At 39.5% G+C, this 25,830-nt stretch overlaps 1 protein-coding gene across 1 annotated transcript in view; it reads right to left on the bottom strand.

Moving 5' to 3' along the window:
* Window positions 1–25,274, bottom strand: part of LOC121999481 (serine/threonine protein phosphatase 2A 57 kDa regulatory subunit B' beta isoform-like) — a 35,002-nt gene extending 9,728 nt beyond the window's left edge. The window contains exons 1-3 of the mRNA XM_042554159.1: window positions 25,191–25,274; window positions 24,952–25,071; window positions 9,928–10,331 (exon numbers count right to left, since the gene is read on the bottom strand). Of these exons, the coding sequence (XP_042410093.1) occupies window positions 9,928–10,331; window positions 24,952–25,071; window positions 25,191–25,274 (608 nt within the window). The remainder of the gene's footprint in view (window positions 1–9,927; window positions 10,332–24,951; window positions 25,072–25,190) is intronic.
* Between the last annotated feature and the right edge of the window lie 556 nt (window positions 25,275–25,830).

The raw sequence follows: 25,830 nt of genomic DNA, 5'->3' as shown, positions 1-25,830 counted from the left end.
TTGAAGCGTGCCCTCGCAAATCCCGCTCGTCCAACGGTACGCCGGATCTCGAAGTTGTCAACGTAGACAACTCTCTAGAAGTATCCACACGAACAAGATGTGTTCTTTAACACACAAGGATGGAGAAGAGAGCACCACAAGTGTGCTAGCACTCTCTAGGGATCTCGGGTAGGATTGGAAGAAGAAGAAAGGAAAAAAGAGAACACACTCATCTAAAATCTCTATGTGACTTTCACTAACCTTTCTTCTTGGATTAGATTCACTCTCCTTTCTTCTCCCTTGCTTGAAACCCACGACCAAGAGAAGAAAAGGAGCAAAAAGAGAGCTTAGGAGGATGAAGATCACTTGAATGAGAGTTACACTTGCAAAATGAAACTCTTTTCATCTAATTAAGTGGTTTGTAACCTCCATGAGATACCAAGAGTCACGACTCTTGGTAACTCCCATGAGGTGGCACTTCACTTAAGTAACCATGATGATGTGGAGCATCATCATTGGTCCACTTAATGCCAACTCACCAATAAGGTGGCATAAAGTCAAGTCAAACTTGACTCTTCATCTTCCTCTCAAGTCAAGTCAAACTTGACTTAATCTCTCTCATAGTTGATCTAATCCAACCATTTAATTCAAGCCAATTTAATATAATGAATCTAATTCATTTAATTAAATTGATTGAATGAGTCATAATCTAAATTAGACTCATTGAACACATGAATCAACTTGAGTCCAACTCAATTAGCCCAATTAGGATTACTCGTAATCCAATTTGATTCATCAAATGAATCTAATCCTCTTGGTTCATCATATGAACCTAATCTCCATCTACTTGTTCTTTGTGTGTGACCCAATAGGTTCTTGTAACATTGGCAATGCCCCTAAACTCATTTAGAAGCATAAGTAATGAGCGGTATCTAGCAATACATCATTACTACCCAAGTTACAAGAATGTTGAGATCCAACATCACCTTATGACTACTAATTGTGACTCCTCACAATATATGACAAGTGTCCTTCTATCCTAGACATCTAGATTGATCAATGTGAGGCATAGACCATGTCATCCTCTAATCAATCTAAATCTTGAACTCCAAGTAGACTCACTCAATCAAATGATCTCAATATTTCATATTGACTCATTTGGGCATGGCCATGCACTTCGTGGTCTCACTCTATCAAGAATATCGATGCCTCTCCTGTCATATAGGAGGGATAGATCCCATCTACATCACTCACATCCCTCTGCATAATTTGTTACATACCCAGTAATCGCCTTTATAGTCCACCCAGTTACGGGTGACGTTTGACGAAACCAAAGTACATAACTCCTTATGTAGGGAACCATGGTGACTTCAGGTCTAAGGACTAGTAGTCATACTAATAGCCACATGAGAAAGTATATGACACTCATATAACAATCCATGATACTTTCTTATGGCGGGTCATTCAGTATACATTCGCCAATGCATACTCATGTGTCAACTTGATATCTCTATATCCATGACTTGTGAGATCAAGTCATCGAGTTGACCTATATGCTAGTCTTATTGCATTAACATTGTCCCTGAATGTTAATACTCGACTAGGAATGATTAAGAGTAGTGTTCCCTATATCATCTCACTATCGGTTCAACTAACCGATTGATATAGGTGAGAACCTTCTACTCAAGGACGTTATTATACTTAGTTTATTTGGCACCAATACAAGTAAGTATAATAACCAAAAACCAAATGCCTTTATTTATATAGAATATGATACAACAAGTCAAAAATACAATCATCAAATGATTGGCTCTAGGGCTCTAGCTAACAATCTCCCACTAGCACTAGTGCCAATCAGTGTAGGCTCTAAGCCCCAATGACCTAGTGTGACCATCATGCTTCCTATGTGCCAAAGCCTTGGTCAAGGGATCTGCGATGTTAGCCTCTATAGGTACTCTGTAAATCTTCACATCTCCTCTCTTGATGATCTCTCGAATGAGATGGAAGCGCCGTAGTATGTGTTTGGTCCGCTGGTGTGAGCGAGGTTCCTTCGCCTGTGTTATAGCTCCATTATTGTCACAATAGAGCTCAATAGGGTCAGCAATGCTAGGAACCACCCCAAGTTCAGTGATGAACTTGCGAATCCAAACTGCCTCCTTTGCTGCCTCTGATGCAGCAATATACTCGGCCTCTGTCGTAGAATTAGCTACTGTGTCCTGCTTCGAACTCTTCCAGCTCACAGCACCACCATTAATGCAAAATACGAACCCTGACTGCGATCTATAGTCATCCTGGTCGGTCTGGAAGCTAGCATCACTGTAACCTTTTACAGCTAGCTCATCATTGCCTCTATATATCAAGAAATATTCTTTAGTCCTTCTTAAGTACTTAAGAATATTCTTGACCGCTATCCAGTGACTTTCACCTGGATCTGACTGGTATCTGCTCGTCATGCTCAAAGCATACAAGACATCAGGTCGAGTATATAGCATGACATACATGATCGATCCTATGGCTGAGGCATAAGGGATCTGATCCATGCGGTCTCTCTCCTCTCTAGAAGAGGGACCTTGAGTCTTCGATAGACTCACGCCATGTGACATCGACAGAAATCCCTTCTTGGAGTTCTGCATGGCAAACCGAAGGAGTACCTTGTCAATGTATGTACTCTGACTTAGGCCAAGCAATCTCTTAGATCTATCTCGATAGATCTGTATCCCTAGAATGCGGGATGCCTCACCTAAGTCCTTCATTGAGAAGCAACTCCCTAGCCAGGTCTTGACAGACTGAAGCAAAGGGATGTCCTTCCCAATGAGTAGTATGTCATCCACATACAATATGAGGAAGACAACTATGCCCCCTACAAATTTCTTGTAGACACAAGGCTCATCTTCATTCTTGATGAAACCAAACTGCTTGATTGCATCATCAAATTGAAGAATCCAGCTCCAAGAAGTTTGCTTTAGTCCATAAATGGACCTATGCAGATTGCATACTCTGCTAGTATGTTGTGGATCTACAAAACCCTCAGGTTGTGTCATGTACACATCCTCGAGTAGATTTTCATTCAGAAACGCGGTTTTGACATCCATCTGTCATATCTTATATTCATGGTAGGCTGCAATAGCAAGCATGATCCGAATAGACTTAAACATCGCTACTGGAGAAAAAGGTTTCATCATAGTCAATACCATGAATTTGCTTGAAACCTTTAGCTACCAAGCGACCCTTATAGATAAGTCCATCCATGTTAGTCTTTCTCTTAAAGACCCACTTACACCCAATGGGTTTTACCCCTTCAGGTGGATCAACCAAAGTCCATACTTGGTTGGTGTACATGGATTCCATTTCGGATCTCATGGCCTCTAGCCATTTCTCGGAATCTGGTCTCATCACAGCTTCCTGATAGGTGGTAGGCTCATCCTCTATGAGCATAATGTCTTCATGGTCAGACAAGAGAAATGAGTATCTCTCAGGTTGACGGCGTACCCTATCAGACCTGCGAAGAGGTATGTCTACTTGAATTGGTTGTTGTTCCTCAACTCCTTGTAGAACAACATCATCCACAACACTTTGTGGTTCCAGTTCAACTTCAATCGAGGCTTCAGTGCTATTGTTCGCATCTTGAACTTCTTCAAGATCGAGCGCGCTCCCACTAGTCTTTCTAGAAACAAAGTCCCTTTCTAGAAAGACCCCAGTGTTTGCCACAACTACGTTGTGCTGACTGGGAATATAGAAGTAATATCCCTTAGTTTCCTTGGGATATCCAATAAAGTAGCACTTGTCGGATTTGGGTCCTAACTTGTCTGAGACTTGACGTCTAACGTAAGCCTCACAACCCCAAATCCTCATGAAAGACACCTGGGCATCTCTCCCAGTCCATATCCTATATGGTGTCTTTATCACGGCCTTAGATGGAACTCGGTTGAGTATAAAAGCTGCCGTGTCTAGAGCATAGCCCCAAAGGTATGTCAGAAGATCTGTGTGACTCATCATAGATCGTACCATATCTAATAGGGTACAATTCCTCCTTTCGGATACACCATTCCACTGTGGTGTTCCAGGAGGAGTGAGTTGGGATAGAATCCCACACTCAGCTAGGTAGTCACGAAACTCATGGCTAAGGTATTCTCCACCTCGATCGGATCGAAGTATCTTAATACTCTTGCCAAGCTGGTTCTGTACTTCATTCTTGAATTCTTTGAACTTTTCAAAAGATTCAGACTTATGTGTCATCAAGTACACATAACCATATCTACTGAAGTCATCAGTAAATGTGATGAAGTATCTATAACCGCCTCTAGCAGCAACATTGAAAGGGCCACATACATCACTATGTATGAGTCCTAACAAATCAGTTGCTCTCTTGCTATGCCCACTAACGGGAATCTTGGTCATCTTGCCTCGTAGGCATGACTCACATATCTCATATGATTTAAAATCAAATGAGTCCAGAAAACCATCCTTATGGAGCTGGGATAAGCGCTTGTCATTTATATGACCTAAGCGACAGTGCCAGAGATAGGTTTGGTTCAGGTCATTTGACTTTCTTGTTATTTATGTTATAGATAGGGCTCTCAAGGTCTAGAATATAGAGTCCGTTTATCAGAGGTGCACTACAATAGAACATTTCATTTAAATAGACGGAACAACATTTGTTTTTTATTATAAATGAAAAACCTTTCTTGTCCAAACAAGAAACAGATATAATGTTCTTAGTTAAAGCAGGTATATAACAACAATCATCAAATTCTAGTACAAGCCCAGAGGGCAGAGATAGATAGTAAGTTCCTATAGCAATAGCAGCAACCCGTGCTCCATTGCCTACTTGTAGGTCTATCTCACCCTTCGTCAATGCCCTGCTATTTCTCAGCGCTTGCACATTAATACAAATGTGCAAAGCACATCCGGTATCTAATATCCACGATGAAGAAATAGAGAGGTTAACTTCTATAACATGTATACCTGAAGTAGAAATCTTATTTCTCTTCTTCGTAAGATCTTCCAGGTATTCTTTGGAGTTCCTCTTCCAGTGCCTTGCTTGTCCTTGATATGAGTGACAAAGATGTTCAACCATATCGTAAGCGCCCATCAACTCATGTTGCTTCTGAAGCTCAGAGTTCATGGTCGCGAGCATAAGACAGGACACATCTAATGCGTCATCTTGATGCTTCTTGTAAGCATCTCGGTCTGCTCGCGTGGTAGTGGCAGGAGGAGCCTCTGTAATGGGCTGCTCCAGAACGTACAGTTTACGTTCTTGGGTGAGAACTATTCTCAAGTTCCTGTACCAGTCCAGGAAATTTCCTCCGTTGAGCTTGCCCTTCTTATGGACAGAACGCAGAGAGAAGTTGTTCGTGTTTGACGTCATGGAAATTCTACAACAAAAATAAATGCAGAAATAAATATCATATTCTTAATCATTTAATTAGGCCTTTAACTAAATGATACTCCCACTGAATTCTATAATTCATGTGGGACAAGATCCACATCATATTAACGCTTGAGTTAGCTTTGGCTAATACGCCCAAGATTTAGTATGATCGGTAGGTAACGATTACCAATTACATCTCTATGCAACTCTTGTTTATAGGATCAAAATCCGCATTTATATTAAAACTCGAGTTAGCTTTGGCTAATACGCCCGAGAGTTAATATATATGTGATTTTGACCTATCTTTCCAACCGTTAGAAGAATGCTTATAGTTATACTCGATCCAACCGAGTTAACTAGGAATACTCAATCTAATTGAGTTGTACTCACCCATGCGTTGATAGGCGGGACCAAGATTGTCCCTCCGTACCCTACCAAGATAGTATGTGTTGCTCTGCTTTGGCAGATTCAACAACAACATGCGATCGAGGTAGTGGTAGGTATCACGGCATGGTAGGCATTACGAGTTGACATGATTTAGATCTAATCTAAATGATGATGCGTATCATATATTCGATAGATATAATCTAATCGAAGGGTGCATCATGTGCACGACTTAGATCTAATCTAATCGTAAGACACTAATTAATTACTTAATTAACTAGCATGCATCACATACACACAAAACAATTAATTAAATAATTAATCAAATAATTTTGTGATTATGTCATGGCCCTACTACAATCTTCTCAAACCAATGAGAAGATCGGATGGTCAACCTAAGGTCAACAGCTTCTCAAGCTCCTTCCTTTGACCACGTGTTGCTCGCGCCCTCCTCGTAACTCCGTCTCGAGTGGACCTTCCACCGCTTCAAAATTTACATTACATTTTGAAACTCGAGTTACATTCGAGTCTAAATCTAATTTACAATAAGAATAAAAGAGAAAGGCACGACGCGCAGGTCGCAGAAAAATAAAAACATACAACACGCACATCACATCACGGCGCGCAGGCCGTATTATGAATTACAACACAAATTGTCCAATCGAATTGGGTCTTTGGGTCATGACTATCACAAAAATAATATATAATTCAAAATTATATATTTTTCATAATTTTCTGTAATTTTTCATTATTTTACAGATTTTATGAGTAAATTTTTCCGGCGGTCCCGATTAGCGATTTCGGGCGCAATCGCGGAGCAAATCTCCTTGCGGGGTTAGGGGCAGTACCCCTACCCGCGATCTAACTATCACGAGTTGCTCCTAAGCGATCCAAGAGCGCCTTAGCCCGCTGTCCCCAAAACTTTTAGGGCGAAACTTTGCCGTTTTGGAAAATTCTTCTCGGTAGTCGAAGCCTACAAGTGCCGAAACAATTGTGCTTCGCTTCTACGAGAAAATACCCATAAAAACTCTAAAAACCATAAAATTACAGAATATCACAGAACTGAATTTTTTTCATAAAAATAAAAACTAAACTCGTACAAGCTTCACACGTGGCTCTGATACCACTGTTGGGTTTTTCGGGCCGCGAAAACCGCGTTTTCGCGTCGCGGAAACCCCGAAAGCCCCAAAGCCAACGGATCCGTGCAAAGAAAAATTTATAAAACTACGAATACGAGTTTCACACTCCAGATCTACAGTAGATAAGAGTTATACCTTTGAAGCGTGCCCTTGCAAATCCCGCTCGTCCAACGGTACGCCGGATCTCGAAGTTGTCAATGTAGACAACTCTCTAGAAGTATCCACACGAACAAGATGTGTTCTCTAACACACAAGGATGGAGAAGAGAGCACCACAAGTGTGCTAGCACTCTCTAGGGCTCTCGGGTAGGATTGGAAGAAGAAGAAAGGAAAAGAAGAGAACACACTCCTCTCAAATCTCTATGTGACTTTCACTAACCTTTCTTCTTGGATTAGATTCACTCTCCTTTCTTCTCCCTTGCTTGAAACCCACGACCAAGAGAAGAGAAGGAGCAAAAAGAGAGCTTAGGAGGAGGAAGATCACTTGAATGAGAGTTACACTTGCAAAATGAAACTCTTTTCATCTAATTAAGTGGTTTGTAACCTCCATGGGATACTAAGAGTCACGACTCTTGGTAACTCCCATGAGGTGGCACTTCACTTAAGTAACCATGATGATGTGGAGCTTCATCATTGGTCCACTTAATGCCAACTCACCAATGAGGTGGCATAAAGTCAAGTCAAACTTGACTCTTCATCTTCCTCTCAAGTCAAGTCAAACTTGACTTAATCTCTCTCATGGTTGATCTAATTCAACCATTTAATTCAAGCCAATTTAATATAAAGAATCTAATTCATTTAATTAAATTGATTCAATGAGTCATAATCTAAATTAGACTCATTGAATACATGAATCAACTTGAGTCCAACTCAATTAGCCCAATTAGGATTACTCTTAATCCAATTTGATTCATCAAATGAATCTAATCCTCTTGGTTCATCATATGAACCTAATCTCCATCCACTTGTTCTTTGTGTGTGACCCAATAGGTTCTTGTAACGTTGGCAATGCCCCTAAACTCATTTAGAAGCATAAGTAATGAGCGGTATCTAGCAATACATCATTACTACCCAAGTTACAAGAATGTTGAGATCCAACATCATCTTGTGACTACTAATTGTGACTCCTCACAATATATGACAAGTGTCCTTCTATCCTAGACATCTAGATTGATCAATGTGAGGCATAGACCGTGCCATCCTCTAATCAATCTAAATCTTGAACTCCAAGTAGACTCACTCAATCAAATGAGCTCAATATCTCATATTGACTCATTTGGGCATGGCCATGCACTTCGTGGTCTCACTCTATCAAGAATACCGATGTCTCTCCCGTCATATAGGAGGGATAGATCTCATCTACATCACTCACATCCCTCCGCATAATTTGTTACATACCCAATAATCGCCTTTATAGTCCACCCAGTTACGGGTGACGTTTGACGAAACCAAAGTACATAACTCCTTATGTAGGGAACCATGGTGACTTCAGGTCTAAGGACTAGTAGTCATACTAATAGCCACATGAGAAAGTATATGACACTCATATAACGATCCATGATACTTTCTCATGGCGTATCATTCAGTATACATTCTCCAATGCGGGTCATTCAGTATACTCATATAAAAATCTATCTTCACACCTGTAGATGAAAAACAAAAGACAAGATCTCAATTTTCACAAGCAATAAAACCAACAATAGGGAGCAACAATTGTGAATTCTCAAGAACTCACGTCATATAGATCTGTGCACTGTCAATGGAAATCAACTGAAGATGGCAACATCACAGCAGAAATAGGAACAAAGAAAATACATTAATAATAATAATTTTGCTAAAATCGCCCAAAACAGTCTTCCAGGGCAAAAATTCTAAGGAAGTACAACCCAACACCTAGCCAAAGGGTCAGACAATCACTATTAAAATAATATTACAATAGAGGAGAATATTAAATTAAGAATTACTAATATCAATACGTATATATAACAATTGTACCCTTAATCAATTAAAACAAGTTCACAATCATAAACAAACAAATCATAAAGCACCAAACACATAACAACAATAGAATACAACGACTAACAAAAACAATCAATCTAGAAAAAAATATTCTAACTGTATTAAAATTAAAATAAACTAGAATTGAATAAGAAGAAGAGATTAGGCACACCTTTGCTAGCAATCTCATCGACATGGTTATCCTGACCTTTGCTCTTGATGTTGAACCATTTTTTAACAAAGGCCTTGGACCAAGATAGTTGCTCCCAAGAAACTGAGGGAACAAAGCATGCCCAAATCAACCATCTTAGAGATGAAGAAAACAGAACTAAAGAAGAGAAATATATTATTTTTTATCTTGCAAAAAAAAACCATGCTTTTCTTTGGATCATCATCTCTCATCGTTGCAGCACTCCTTCATGCAGTGACTGTAAGTTAGCTCGCCAAACACTCCCAAGGACCTGCGGCAATCTGAACCTCGTGGGAAGAAAGAGGTCTATTGAAGAGGTCTAGGGAAGAAAGATGGTCAAGAAATAATAACTTGCAAGGAGAAAGAAGAAAGAAGAAAGAAGAAAGAAGAAAGAAGAAAGAAGAAAGAAGACAAAGCTATGCATGGGCTAGAACAAGCAGATGTGATGTAATATTCCTAATGTGCTACATTACTCACGAGCTTCGCACATACAATAGATCGAAGACACAGTCGGATACCCAAATCAGAAGGAAAGAGAGAAGGACAAAGAAAAAAAGAAAGGGACTTTTGACCCTTCTTCACAAGGTATGGGATCTAAAACTGTGATCTTAAAGCAAAGCAACCCAGAATCTGAGGTTGAATCCGAAGCAAAGTTCAAGAAGTTCAAAATCCGACGATGCAGGGAGTGAAAACAATGCAGGTAGTCAGGCAAAAAGCTCAAAAATAGCAGTAGCAGCAACAACAGTGCACTACGGGAAGAGAAGGCAACGACGGCGTGTGAGGGAGGACGCTCTCTTTCGCCTTCAAATCGTACGCCCGGCAAACAAAATGAAAAAAAAAATTAAGCACTCGTCTCGGCGCACCCACCTGTAGGGGTCCTCCTCCTCCGGGTCGGTGGGCTCGACGCCAGTGTTTTCATGGGAAACTGGAGGGAGACTGCAGAAGATATTGACGTCCACAGTATGGACGAGCTCTTCCTGTACCTGCTCGTTGAGCCGGCCGGAGCCGAATTGCACGAAGTCGATGAGCTCCAATAGCGTCTGCCGCTTCACCTCCTTCTCGCGGGCTGACTTGAGCGTGTCAAAGAAGTTGAAGAGCACAGAGAAGATTCGGAGTTTGCGGAGAAAGAGCGCCTGGCGCTCGAGTACGGGCACATCGCGAAAGAGCGAGAGGGACTCGATTTGCGGGACGGCACCGGCGGCTGGGGAGGAGTACAGTTGGCGGGGGGAGCTGGGATCGGCGCTTGAGGAGCGGGAGGTAAAAGAAAGCACCTGAGGAGTGGGATCGACGCCTGAGGATTAGGGTTTCGATTTATGGCGGGCGAGGAGAAGCCCAAAAGAAAGCGCACTAAAAAAGTCTGCCAGAGTTTTGGTTCATAGACACCGGATTTTAAAAACTGCTGTTAAAATCGATATCTATTAACAAAAAAAAGGCGCTCATAGACATCGCCTAAAAACCCGATGTCTATGAGCGAAAATCTGTGCTCATAGACATCGGTTTTTGGAAAAACTGGTGTAAAATACTCAAAGACATCGGTTTTTACTTAAAACCGTTGTTGTTCCATCGATGTCTATGAGGATTTTTCTTGTAGTGCGATCTCCACCATTATCGCTCAAGCCTCGCCAACCTCCGTTTCTCTTTCTCTCTGCCCTAGAGTAGCCGCCACCCTTCCTTTGCCTGGATCATCGCCAGCTTCTGAGGTATAGCCGCGCCCTAGATTTCCACCGTCGGGTCTTCTTTTTCCACACTACCACGTATCGAGCCACGCCGATTACTAATCACCAGAGAGGATCGAGCCACCTCCCAGCCCTAGTCTCACTCTCAGTTAAATCTCCAACAGAGAGGAAGAACTTGGCATCATTGCAGGTAAAGCATATATGGGTAGGTGGGATTTGATCATTTTAGTTCTGCCCTAATTTGGGAGGTTAGTATATCAGATCTCTAATTGTGTTAATTGGGGAGTTCTGGACTTAGGTTATTATTGGTTGTGGATTCGAGCATCACCATTCGAGGGTGACTCACAACTCCGACCACAATTTCCAGCAGCTACCCTTCTCCGGCAGCAGCATCCTTGGCTATGAGTTTGAGGTAAGATGCTTAATTAAGTTGATTTTAGGTTTTTGGTAGTTGACCATTGAGATATTTAATTAGGGTTTAAATGTCGGGTATAATCTAAGCTACAGTTAGATCCGAATTATTATTTAACCGAGAATAAATGAATGGATTAAGGTTCTTGATTTAATAGGAATTTGATTTAGCTACTGGATGCATATCAGAATTAGCTAAGAATTATATGTTTGATATTACAAGACTTTGATTCGAGACGGTGTCTCGATAAGGGATCTATTTCGGATACGATCGTTTTATTGGATCCTTTTATTGGAGGTAGGTACTTTGACTTATCTTTTTTTAGATATGTCATTTGATATGCATAGTAGTTTTTAACAAGTAGCAATAATTATGTTTCTTATCTGCGTCGATTTGTCACTACCGGATACCTGTTACATGTTTGTTTTGCTTACTTGTTATGCATTCCATATTAGTACCCACCTGATTTTATATGCTTATAGAGGTAGTGACATAATCATGCTTTATTATGTTCAGGACCTAGGTTTTTATACCATATCTGATCTGTGTACCTAGATCATTGATTTGATCCATATATCTCTTGGTACCCGTTATGTAGAGATGGATAGGATCAGGATCTTCATGCTTAGTGTAATGCATCATATGCATGATTACATGCTGAGCGATTAGGAGCTCCATTATTGTTGAGCTCATCGCTAGTTACATGGATCTGCACACACAACCACTCATGGGTTAGTGGTTTTTATTCAGGTAGGGTGTGTTGCAGCAGGTGCTTTGTCAGTGCTCCGTTGGTCCACTCATGGGTAGCGTGATGCAGCGTGGTAGCACGTCAGGGATACCTCCTCTGGACTGGCTCAGGGAGATGAGAGCATTGAGCTCCCCCACTTATGATTTAAGGTAGGAGGATAGGTGTACTCTGACAGCATCCCGTCCACTCGGTCACTCATCAGGAGCAGTGATGGCAGAGTGCACGGTTGTCACACCCCTACCCACTCGGTCTCACCATCGTGGTGAGATGGCTGACTGGCAGTAGGGGTAACTAGGACATGTCACTGGCATCATACGCATTGATGCATTTATTTCTTGTATTTGCTGCATTTATTTGTTGCGTATTGGGTGGATGCATATGTTTGACATGCATACAGGATTTCGATACCTCTCGATTTATTATCCATACACTAGGTCCTGGTTAGTACAGTTGTTCTCCTATTTATTTCAGTTGCATTTATCCTTCTTATATCAGGAGACTATACGCATGATTAATACTATTTGTTATATTTCTTATTATGCATGTCAATAGTTACTTGCTGAGGAGTTGACTCACCCCGTTGATATACTATTTTCAGGTTAAGGCTGTACGGAGGATTTCCAGTCGCTAGTACCCATCCAGATTTCGAGGATTTTCATATGGACCTTTACATTGTTCCTTTCTTACTATATAGTTGTCTATGTATTGGACTTATGCTGGTTTTGCTTTATGGATATTGTATTATCTTTATTGTCGATGAGTTTTATTGGATATGTTTTACTACATGCCTGCTTGGACGATAGAAGAGGTGAGTTGATTTTATTGCGTCATGATTTGAGTTTTATGGGTGTAGTTGAGTAGGATATAAGTTTTGTGCTTTATGAGTGTAGTTGAGTAGGATATTTGAAAGGATTTTTCTCATCGTTGCATTAGTTTAGTTTTACTATTAAACTGCGTTGGTGTTTACTTATTATTTATACATATGTTCTGGTCGTGTTGGCCGAGGTATTTGGATTGTTGTAAGAAGTTTCAAATTGTCACCCGTACAGGGGAGATGTTGCTAAAATTTCTTCTAGTAGGGACTACCTGGGGCATGACAAGTCAAGGTGGAGCTAATGAAAACCTAATTCATGAAGAAGAAGATCAGCTTCAAGTGAATGAACCTCCCAGAACCCTAAGAGTCAACCCAGATCATCTAGTTGACCAAATAATCAGTGACCCAGACCTAAGGGTTCAGACTAGGTCATCCTTCAGGAACCTAAGTCAAATATCCCTACTTTCAAAGATTGAACCCAAAAGAATAGCTGAATCCTTACTTGATCCAGACTGGATTATAGCCCTGCAAGAAGAGCTAGCCCAATTTGAGAGAAATGTAGTCTAGGGCTTAGTACCACCACCCAAAAATAAAAAGATAATAGAAGCAAAATGGGTATTCAGAAATAAATTAAGTGAAACTGGGGAAATTATTAGAAACAAGGCTAGACTAGTTGCTAAGGGGTTTAGTCAAGTAGAGGGACTTGACTATGATGAAACATATACCCCAGTAGCTAGACTTGAGTCCATTAGAATGTTACTTAGATATGAAGCCCATAAAGGATTTAAACTTTATCAAATGGTTGTTAAATCAGTATTCTTAAATGGGCTAATCAAAGAAGAAGTTTATGTAGGTCAGCTACCTGGGTTTGAGAGTTTAGATCATCCCGATCATGTATTTAAACTTAAGAAAATCCTATATGAACTTAAACAAGCACCTAGGGTATGGTATGAAAGATTAAGCTCCCACTTAATTTCTAAAGGATTCAACCCAGGACAAATTGACCCAACCCTATTTGTCAAATCAATCAAACAAGGTATTTTTATAGCCCAAGTTTATGTAGACGATATAGTCTTTGGATCAACTAATTCAAAATTTTTACAAGAATTTATAACTGTAATGGAACAGGAATTTGGAATGAGCCTAATAGGTAAACTAATTTACTTTTTAGGACTAGAAATTTAAAAAACAAATGAGGGAAACTACATTTATCAACAAAAATATATTAATGAATTACTTAAAAAATTTGGAATGAAAAACACTAAGGAAATAAAGACACCTATGACAACTAATCCAACCTTAGATGATGATCCAAATGGAAAATCGGTTGACTTAAAATACTATAGGAGTGTCATACGTAGCCTACTATACTTAACTACAAGTCGACCTGATATTTTATTTGCAGTAAGTATATGTGTTAGATACCAAACCTGTACTAAAGAATCACATTTAACTCAAGTCAAAAGAATTTTTAGGTATCTCAAAGGAACATCAAATGTAGAAATTTAGTATCATAGAACAACCAATTTTGAACTAATAGGCTATTCTGACTCAGATTACACTGGCTATAAATTAGATCGTAAAAGTACAAGTGGTGGATGTCAGTTACTGGGCCCATCACTTGTAGTTATAGGAGAATGTGTTGCGCAATTATTATCGATGATGCACATCTTAAAAGATTTTAATTTAAACTTTACAAATACAAAAGTACTAATTGATAATGTTAGTTCAATTAATTTAACAAAAAATCTTGTGCATCATTTAAGAACTAAACACATTGAAATTAGATGCCACTTTATCAGGGATCATGTCACTAAAGGTGATATTGAACTCAAATACATTGAGTCTACGTCTAACTTAGCTGACATATTCACTAAACCCCTCCCTGAATGTGAGTTTAGTAACTTACGTCAAAAATTAGGAATGTGCTTAATAGACTAGGAACTTTACTTTCAAAAGTGTTTTCAAAATTTTTCTTTCAAATTCTAGGATAAAACTTTTTATTTCTCAAAATTCTCTATTTTTAGATTTTTCAAAATCAATTTTTAGCCTTAGTATAGATCAAACCCTTAGAAAGCATGCTCCTATAGGTCTAGAACTTGAGCATCTCGCCAACACATTAGGACTACCTTGTTTGTGTATTGATAAACTTAGAAAGGGGTGAGATGCATAGGCAGATTGCCTGAACTTATAGATGCTTATATTAGTGCATCAATACATGTTTGGGCGTTAAAAATCAAATTTACAGTAATCAAGTTAAGTTGTTCGGCTTAGTCAAACATTGACTGAATAAACTAAACTTAACATGACTAACCAAGTGAAAGCTGCTATCTTCTAATAGTTAGTAAGTAACTAATGGTTAGACAGTTAAAGATGCTTTCTAGTTATTTTATTTTAAAGTAATGTCCGGTTCAAGGGGAGAATTACTATTGAACATATTTTGCAAAATTGTATTTAAATATTTTTAGCCTTTTTAAAATTTCAAAAGTTCATTTAAAATTAAAACAATAAGTTTTAAAGATAGCTTTAAAAAATCAGTTTTTTTTAAGATTTCAAAATCTTACTTAAAGTTTTACCATTCAATTTTTGAAAACTTTCCTTATATCTTTTTCAAAAAATCATTTTCGAAAAGTTTTCCAAAATGCTTTGAAAAGTTATACTTCAAAATATTCCTTGTTTATAATTTGAAAATGTTGTTTTCTGATTTTTTTTTCAAAAATCTAGATTTATCAAACTTTGTGTCTTTCTCTTAGTTATTTTTGAAAATCCTACTATCAAGTTGTTAAACATCCATTTATGAAAATAATTTTTCAAAAATATTTTTTAAAGAAATCTTTAATTTTTAAAGTTAACCTCCCTTAAGTAAATCCTGAAAACAAATTTTAAGTTACTTTACTTAGCCAATTCTTCCAAACTTATCTATGTTTATTTTTTTTTGATGAATCCCAAAGGGAGAGGATTAGGTAGATTAAGTTAACCAAAATACTAGACAAAACACCAAACTAGCTAAATTAAAATTATTTCATTGGTCCCGTTATTTGTGCATATTTTTCACTAACTTAACCTAAGTTGTCATTGCATCAAAAAGGGGAAGATTGTTGGTGTAGTTAGCATTAACGGTCTAACTCAAGTTTTGATGAATGACAAAATAGGTTAAGTTAGTTTTGTTGTAATTTAACATTTTGACTGAGTGTGTAAGAGAAATCCAACTAGGTCGACAGGCCGATCGGATAGCTGGTGCGAAGCCCAGCTAGGTCGACCGGTCAATCGGATAGCTGACACGAAGTCCAGATAAGTCGACAGGATGAACAGATATCTAGCACGAAGTCTAGCTAGGTTGACGAGCCAACCGGATAGTTGGCACGAAGTCCATCTAGGTCAACGGGTTAACCGGATAGCTGGCAGGAAGTCCAGACAGGTCAACGGGTTGACCGAATGTGTGAAAAATGGTAAGTGAAGGTAAGTCACTAGAGGAGAGTGACTATGACGACGCACCCCAGTTGAGGGACAGTAGGCGTCGGTCTAGTTTAGGTCCATTTGATCCTAAGAGGACAAGAACTAATTACTCTATTTATTTTATTTATGTTAACACTTGTCTTGCAGGGTATTTGAATAAACATATTTGTTGCAGGAAAAGAAAGTAAGCAAGTAAGCAAGCTGCCTTTGGGTGAACATTACCCAAGGGCGCCCTCCAAGGTTACGGAAGGTGCCTCGGTACTGTTCATGGAAGGTGCCTTCCGTGGCTATGGAAGGCGCCCTCCGCGGATAAAATTTGACTTCGCTGTGGATAAGTGCTAAGGAAATTTGGATAGCTTTTGCCTCATTGGAGGCGCCTTCCATGGCTATGGGAGGCACCCTCCAAGCCTTTTATAAGGCAGTCTCGAGTAGGCACTTATACAACACTACATACAAGCTACTCTGCGTTCATTCAAGCTTCTGATTGCTCCCAATTGCTGCTACGACTCTACTACAAAGCTACTGAGCCTGAAGACTGATCAGAGGAGTTTCGGTCGTGCTTGGCAGACAGACATCAACACAAGAAGAGCTCTCATTTCGATCCATAAGAGTGTTGGTAACCTTGTCTTTGTACTTAATTACTATAAAAGGGTAAGTGCAGTGTGTTGCACTTGACCTAACCTTTTTGTATTCGATTCTCACTTCTGGGGGGTACCAGAAGAGGTTTTTAGTGGATTTCCCATCGATAGGTCTACGGGACCTGGGCCTTGGAGTAGGAGTCGCCGAAGGCTCTGAATCAAGTAAAAACCGCCTGTGTTTTCTTATGTCTTGGTTTTTTCTTTCTCATTTTTGTTTTTCATTGTGTACTCTACTTTTAATTTTTAAAAGAAAACAAGTTTTAAAAACCATGTGATTCACTTCCCATCTCAAGCGCGTCACGATCCAACACTTTAGACCCATCAATTCCTTTAGCTTGCACACTTGGTAAATATATTAGATCACACATAATCCAACTTTAACCTTTCGTCAAATATCAAAATCTGAGTTTGATTATTAGTGCTAAATACACCAACAATCCCCCCTTTTCTATATAATAACAACCTGGGTTAAAGTTAGAAAAAATAGAGAAATGATAATGAAGTAAAATAATAACATCACTATAAATTTTCTTTAGTTATCTTATGATTTTCCTTATGATTTTTATTTATTTATCTTATGATTTTCCTTATGATTTGTCTTTAATTATCTTAACCTATTATCCTCTCCCTCGAAACAAGCAATACAAGTAAACAAGAGGAAGCAATCAATAGGTATCTAAAGTTATAGACATATATAATGAAAAGGAACTTGTAAATAAGTCAAACAAATAAAAAGTACAAGCATATCCAATAAGTAATATAAACCAAAGTAGCAACAATATCTAAGGCTCACTAGCTAATGGAGATGGAGGAGGGTGAGTCAAATGTAAGACACAAAGAATGTCCTTCATCTGCTCATCCATCCACTGAAATACATTAACCACCAACTCACGAAGACTAGAAATTGACTAGTTGCTAATTGGTCCACAAAAAAGGTTATGTGAGTAGCAGGAGGATGATGAGGATGAGTGTCAAGAGAAGGGATGATGATTCAATAATTCTTAGGGATTTCGTATCGAGAACAAATGTAAGCTTTGTTAGCGGTATCGAAATTCAAAGAAGTTAGGGTATACCAGGGAGCAAAGGATTCTTCAACCATAAAGAATGAACGTAGTAGGGACAAGAGTTAAAGACTTACCAGTTGCTTAAGGAGGAGGAGAGAAGAACATCGTCAAGCAATAACAGAAGCTATAAACGACAAAATAGGTATACATGTGGGTAAAAGAAAGATTCCTCAGACAATTATGATGTATTGCCTAATAAACTCTGACACACTTAGTCACCTCATGATTGTGGAGGTTATGTGACATGGTATATAAATGGGAGTCCTCTTCATGATGAAGGTACGCTCTCTTTACATCTATAACTTTACTCTCACGCACGCATTCGTACGGTTCTTCAGTCACCCATTCATATTCAGACTGACTTAAGCATCTGAGAGCCTTCAGCTAGGACTCCCCCCTAGTCTTTAGGTGTTAACATTTTGTTGGCTCATCTCCTTGTGCGTGAGATAGAAGGAAAGCTTCTTCTCAGAGAGAAAGGTCTTTTGCCGGTCAATAATCCATCCACTGCACCCAACACGCCATCTCTGCAAGTTTCAGATAGGATCAACATGGAAAGTGTCATGTTAACGGCTAAGGATTTAGAACTTCAATTCACCACTTTGCTTTCAATTGTCATTAGTATTGACCTCTCTAATAATAATCTTACCGACAACATTCCTAAAGAGCTCACAATCCTTCAAAGCCTTCGCTTCCTCAGCTTGTCTATTAATCATTTCTCAGGAAACATACCAGATATAAGATTGGTATTATGGGTCAACTAGAATCACTTGATCTTTCAAAGAATAACTTACCAGGTAGAATCCCTTCAAGTATCTCTGCTTTAAATTTTCTAGTCATCCTAAACTTGTCTTACAACAATCTTATTAGGAAAACACCAACGAGCAGTTATCTACAAATCTTCACCAACTTGTTGATGTAGGAGGACCATAAATTTCTATTATTATTTTTGGTAATTTTTATCTTTTTGGTATTTAAGGTATTTTTGTGTCTTGGGTATTTTTTGGTAATTTTTATATTTTTGTATTTTAATTTCGTTTAGAATTTTTAGGATTGTGAGTTTGTTAATAATTGTAGCTTTTTTTTAGAACTTCTTTCCTTTCTTGTAGAATTATTTTTTTCCCATTTTTACAAGATAGGAATTAGAGTCTATCTGTTAGGATTTCTTTCCTCTTATTGTGTCTTAAGATTGGAATATATATAAATATATAATTAGCTATTTGAGAATTAATCCTCATTTATTATATAAAATTCCCTTTTTTTAGGAAAAACTTTGCGAACAGTGATTTCACTATTACAAAATGAGCCTAAGATATCACTTTGGGAGTAACACTTTAGTAAATTGTTGTCATATATCAAGTTTTGGAAAAAACATGCAACACTTTCAAATAAGTGTTGCATTATAACTAAAATGCAACACATTTTTTAGAAGTGTTGCAGTTGATATTAGAAAAGGCAACACTTTTGAAAAAGTGTTGCAATAGTGCAAGAATACGTAACACTTTTTAAATGTGTTGCGGTAATAGTAATATCTATAGCAACCGTAATGAATGGCATGTTTATTTTTCGCAAACTGCCAGCAACTATTTTTCACCAAACAGAGTTCCCGTGTGTGAATAAAACTCGTGAACTCCCTCCCTAAACTTGTGACCTCCCTCACGCGAACCCTAGAATCGTGTGTTCCTCCCCTCCCTTCACCGAACTTCTCTGCTCTAACCCTAAACTCGCAACCTCCTCCTCATGCTCCCTTGATAAAATTTTTCTGCTGCACGCCAACCTAAACTCTGTCTCAGTTGAACATCTCTGGCGAAGCCCTCTTCGCGAACGTCTCTAGCGAATTGAACATCTTCATCAGGTGTATAATCGTGTGAAAAGTGAGGGGTTTGTGAAAAATTATGATTTGTCGATTTTTCATGGAGAGGATCCATTATCATTGAAAACTGCAAGAGATTTAGATGATGATGTTCCAAGAATCCATGAAAATATTAATGAATTATAACAAGATACGATAATTAAATAATAAATATTATTAAAGAAATAAATTTATAAAATTTTTTAAAACATTTTAGAGATTTAAATAAAGTTACTAAAACGTGTCTTGAAAGAAATCTTATTTGAATAAAAATAAAATTGGAATTAATTGACTTCATTAAATTATTTAATTCTATGTATGTATATAATGGGAACTAAGTTCCATACCCTAATTCCTCCCCCGATTTCCCTTTCTCACTTGACGCCGCCATCCGTCCCTCTCTCTCTCTCGCGAACTCACCGCACCGGCCCTATCACCGACGTCACTGCCCTTGCAGCGCCATTGATCACCATCTCCGGTCGTCGCCCAACCCAAGTAGTCGTAGGTTGTGTCCTAGCTTCCTTTCGCCGCACTATCACCATCCCTTCCTCCTCGAGCCAATACCGCCGACCGTGGTGTGAGCGTCATTGCCGACCCCTCTTCAGCCACGAGCAAGAGCCGTTGGCCTCCCTTGTGTGATGCCCTCTCTCCTTGCGTGACACTCATCGCGCCTTTGAAGTCGCCAATGCCCGATCTCCCGACAAAGTCGTCGTCACCCCTTCACCTACCTCCACCCTTTTTACCATCACGGAAAGGGGCTACGGACGACTATTGTGGGTTGTCATCGGAGAGCCGAGACACAACAGGAAGGAAAGCCACCACCATCTCATGACGCACCACTTGACATCACCATCGCCTCCCCACAACCGGCCTCCTCGGAAGTCTACGGGCGTCACCTTCACATCATCAAAGCTATTGTAGCCAGATCGCTCATGATGTAGTTGCCCCGTCAGCCACAGTGAGTCACCACCATAGAGGATGGAAGTCGGCTGTCTAATTTGGGTAACAAATCCCTTAACCTAATTTTTGTTAACCTATGTTATCTCTGATTAAAAGTTGGAATTTGGTTGTAGTATATTGATTTGGGTAAATCTGGATTGATCAGTGGGTTAAGGATAGACTTATTATCTAATTGATCATGTTGATCAATTTGGTATGTTTTCATCATGAAAGATTGCTATGATTTAGTTTCTTAAAGGTAGCTTTAACAAATGTTCTCTTGGAATTGTCATCACCTGCTACTTTTCAATCCATCTATGAACTAAATTTTATCCTTCAATAATATGAGTAACTCTAAAATTTTGAACTATCCCTTTCTTTTATCCACCTGTTATGTATAGGACTTATTTTTATTTTTTTCACTGGTTGAACTCTTAATGATTGGATATGATTATTTAGTGTTTTAGTGAACTGTGATTGTTTATTTGAAAAAAAATGCATATGAATTAGCTATACCTATTTACAACGATTCAATCATGCATGTGTTTGGATATAATACAGGTTTTTTTTATGTTTTTTATTTTTGGATATAATGCATTAGTTTTTTATGTTTTGAGCTATACCTATGTTTTTTTCGCTAACACCCATTTCACTACTATTTCCTTTATTTTCCAGAATTTCTAAGACCAATGTGCTTTCACATGCATTTTTCTCATTAATAGTACTTAGTTTATCATCCTTTATATGGTTGGTTCCTAGTTGTGCTATGAGGTTTGGTACTTCTTTGTAGTTGAGCACAAAGGTTATTTTCCAGTTGAAGGTTGGTGGTTGGATAAGGTGTGTTTAGATATATTGTCAGTTGAGAACAAAGATTATTACTTTTGCTACATGATCAAATCTCTATTCTTAATTTTATTGTCCACATTGTGATGCTTTTCTTGTAGGCGGCAAGCATTTTGGATAGCTAAGCAACCATTATAGTTGCGAATGGGAATGAGTGTTACATTTTGGATACCTATGTGATTTTTTTTTAAGGCAAGCAAAGAGTTTGTATTGTTGGCTTTTTGTAAATATATGGATGCCTTTTTTGGGGGATTCATGATGGTATTAATTGGTGGCTTTTGTATAGTACTTTAGTTGGCTATATATTTATAGAGGTCAGTTGTTGAGTCTTTGTAAAATTCTTAAGCAGAATATAATGTGGTACAACTTTTGCAATACAATGATCATATTTTGAATAATCTATTTTATACAAATGTGTTTCATTGGATAATAAAATTGCATTATCAATAATATATTGATGAAAAAAATAAGTGTTATTATTAATGGGTAAATGTGTTGCATTTTAAAAAATAAAACACAAATATAATGGTTGCATATGAATGGAAAGTGTTGCATATTGGGTTAAAAAATTATAAAAAGTGTCCTTATTAATAGTCAAAAGTGTTGCAATTATTTAAGAGTAACAAAAGAATAAGTGTTGTTGTTGGAAGAAAAAAGTGTCGTATATAGAGAAGTGTTGCCTTTGCTATATATCGCGATAATTCAAAAAAGTGTTGCATAAAATGATAAAAGTGTTGCATTATATCTAACATGATAGGACTTGATAAGATAGAATGAAAAGTGTTACCTTAGGTATAATGCAACATTTATATGGCCAAAAACAACACTTTAGGGGTATGTCTTAACCTCAATTTGTAGTAGTGTTTTCTCTTCTTACCTTCTCCTCAAACCGCCCTTCACATCAGCCCGCAGGATAATCGCTATCCTACCCGATGTCAATTGGTACAAGACGATCAGATCTAATTGAAGGTCATCGTAGTCATGGTCATAGCAGACAGGTTCTAATAGAAGAAGCCGAACATTGTAAAAGATGGTTGAGGATTGTGGATTTAAAGAGGCAAGTTGCAGATTGAACCCGGTGTGTGACGATTAAAGATTTTAAAAGGCAAGATGTAAATTTAACCCAGTTCCTAGTGGAAATGGTGTGAATTTGTGAAGATCGTGAGACATGTGGTTGAGAGGATCGACAAGGAAACTTAGACTTCTAGTTGATCTATCCGAATTTTTTTGGGCTATCACAAATAGAGAATTTTGTTGATTGAATCAATAAAGTGGAGTGGATCTTCAACTATAAGCAAGTTCCAGATCAGATGAAAGTGAAGCTGGTTGTCTTCAAGCTTAGAGGTCTAGCTTCAGCTTGGTGGAAACACTTGCAACGATTACGACACTGACAAGGCAAAACCAAGAAAGGATTAGGAGAAGATGAAGGATTACTTTTTTTTTTTCTTTTGGGTATACTTAAACTTTATTGGTTAGGTTTTACCACTGATACGGTGTATGATAGTGGGGTCGAATATCAGACGTGGTCGGAAGTCAAGCCCACGAGGCGGTCAGAAGTTAAGCCTACGAGGTAGTCAAAAGTCAAGCTCACATGGCGGTCAGAAGTCAAGCCTACGTGGTGGTCAAAAGTCCGGCCTACGTGGAGGTCAAAAGTCTGACCTACGTGGGGGTTAAATGTCCAGGTTAGAGGATGGTTCTTGTCGAGCATAAGTGGTATTCCGGAGTTAAGCCTACATGTCGAGTAGGAACTTGGAAAGTAGGACATACATGTCGAGATATGTGGACTAAGGCTTACAGGTCGGGATCTACAGGACAAGATACACAAAATAGGATACACGGACTAAAGACATACAGGTCAGGATATGTGGGTGAAGGCTTACAGCTCAGGACTTATGGGATAAGACTCGTAGAGCAGGATACGCGGACTAAAGGCATACAGGTCGAGATATGTGGACCAAGGCTTACAGCTCAGGACTTACGGGATAAGACTTGAGGAAAGGGATACACGGACCAAGGCGTACAAGTCGGGATTTACGAGCCAATACAAGGCTTACAGCTCAGGACTTACGGGATAAGACTTGCGGAACAGGATACACGGACCAAGGCGTACAAGTCAGGATATGCAAACCAAGGATTATAGGTCAGGACTTATAGGCATGCAGAATAGGATATGCGGACTAAGACTTACAGGTCGGGATCTACATGACAAGATACGCAGAACAGGATACACAAACCAAAGATGTACATGTCAGGATATGTGGACGAAAGCTTACAGCTCAAGACTTACTGGATAAGACTCGTAGAGCAGGATACGCGGACCAAAGACATACAGGTCGAGATATGTGGACCAAGGCTAAGACTTGTGGAATAGGATACACAGACCAAGGCATACAGGTCGGGATATACAAACCAAGACAAAGCTTACAGCTCAGGACTTACGGGATAAGACTTGCGGAACAGGATACACAGACCAAAACGTACAGGTCGGGATATGCAAACCAAGGATTATAGGTCAGGACTTATAGGCTTGCGGAACAGGATATGCGGACTAAGGCTTACAGGTTAGGATATATGAACCAAGACTCGCAGAGCAGGATACACAGACCAAAGACATACAGGTCGAGATATGTGGACTAAGGCTTACAGGTCAAGATCTATAGGACAAGATACGCAGAATAGGACACACTGACCAAAGATGTACAGGTCAGGATATGTGGACGAAGGCTTACAGGTTAGGATAAGATATGGAACAGGTCTATGCATACCAGATGAGACTTAAGGAACGATAAGCGAAGGCCTCGATTGGCAGGGCGGTAGGCGCAGGTCTGGATCTACCAAGATAGACCGAATGACAAATGTAGGGAGGGACGTATAGATCTGGATTTACGGGACAATAAACAAGCCAAGGAATGCGCCAGGAAATGTAGGTCTGTGCATACAGGTCAAGATATGCAGGTATGAGGACCCAGTCAAAGGTTAACAGACTGGGGCGAGCCTACACTATACGATAATTAAGCCAGGGAATCGTAACAACCCGTCAGAGAATAATCACTGCATGTCAGGGAATATGCTAACTGTCTAGGGCTCATTGCCAACTGATTCCTCCTTAAACCTATAGGAAGATGCCATGTGTCATTCACCGCCAGACAAATCCTGACACCCGACATTCCCTGACACTCATCAGACTCCAGAAGTACCCACTGCCATATAAAAAGGGAGACTTTGTCTCTACGTAGGTACACTCACTCATCTTTTCACACTCATCTTTTACTTTTCATCCTTTCACTGCGCTTCTGGGGAAAAAGTACCTGACTTGAGCGTCGGAGGGCCTGACCCGGGGACTTTTTCCCTGGTTCGTGGTCTCTAACGTCTGAGTGTGTGCAGAGCTCCCGCCTCATCGTCCCAGTCATCACCCCCTATCATCCACCCGTGGGACCCTTTCCAGGAGGTACCAAGTCAACCAGGCGTCTCAATGACTTTCCGTCAACACCGGCGACAGCGCAGCCAACCTTTTTCTGACTTTGCTTCCGGACGGGATCAAATTTGGTGTCGTCTGTGGGAATCTTCCCTACCTGTTCCGGAACATGAAGATGGAGGACTCAGGTAGAATCAACGTAACCATGACGGATGGAGAATAGGAACTATTCAAAGAAGTCAAAAGGCGGGCAGCCTCTGAAAAGCAACAAACTACCGCCTCCTGACCGCGAAAGTTACCAGAAGCTTCCAAAGAGCCGACCCATGCTTCGGATCGGGGTTCTAAGAGGAAGCAGCCCATGGAATTTCCCCCGGCCTTCTACAGGGAGCCCAACCAAGGTATCTTCCAGAATCGGGATGTTATAGCCATAAGGAGCAACCACAGGCTTCTATGGCAGAAAGCTCTCTGCCTAAGGATTCGAAAAGGGGAAAGGCTACCATTCTCCGTGAAGAACGTCGGGGGGAGCCAAAAAAAAAATTGCCCTTCTCCTCTAAGATATTGGAGGAAAAGCTGCCAAAAGGATACAAACCCCCAACAATTGGAGAATACGATGGCAGCAAAGACCCTGAAGATCACCTCTGCAAGTTTAGAAACGCGGCTCTGCTACACCAGTATAGCGACGTCGTTAAATGCCGAGTATTCTTGAATACTCTATCGGGCTCTGCCAAAAGTGGTTCGATGGACTGCCACATGGGTCCATCACCTACTTCTTGGACTTCAAGACTGCATTCCTGCGCCACTTCGTAGTAACAGGAAATATCAAAAAACTGACCACTGTCTATTTGCTCTCAAGCAAGGGCCCTCTGAGCAGTTAAGAAGCTATATCAAACACTTCAACCAAGTGGCCCAAGATGTG

This window comes from Zingiber officinale, chromosome 7A (assembly GCF_018446385.1).
Source record: "Zingiber officinale cultivar Zhangliang chromosome 7A, Zo_v1.1, whole genome shotgun sequence".
Classification (NCBI taxonomy): Eukaryota; Viridiplantae; Streptophyta; class Magnoliopsida; order Zingiberales; family Zingiberaceae; genus Zingiber; species Zingiber officinale.
Note: the sequence above shows the minus strand (reverse complement) of the source record. Positions and strands in the feature narration are given on the sequence as shown.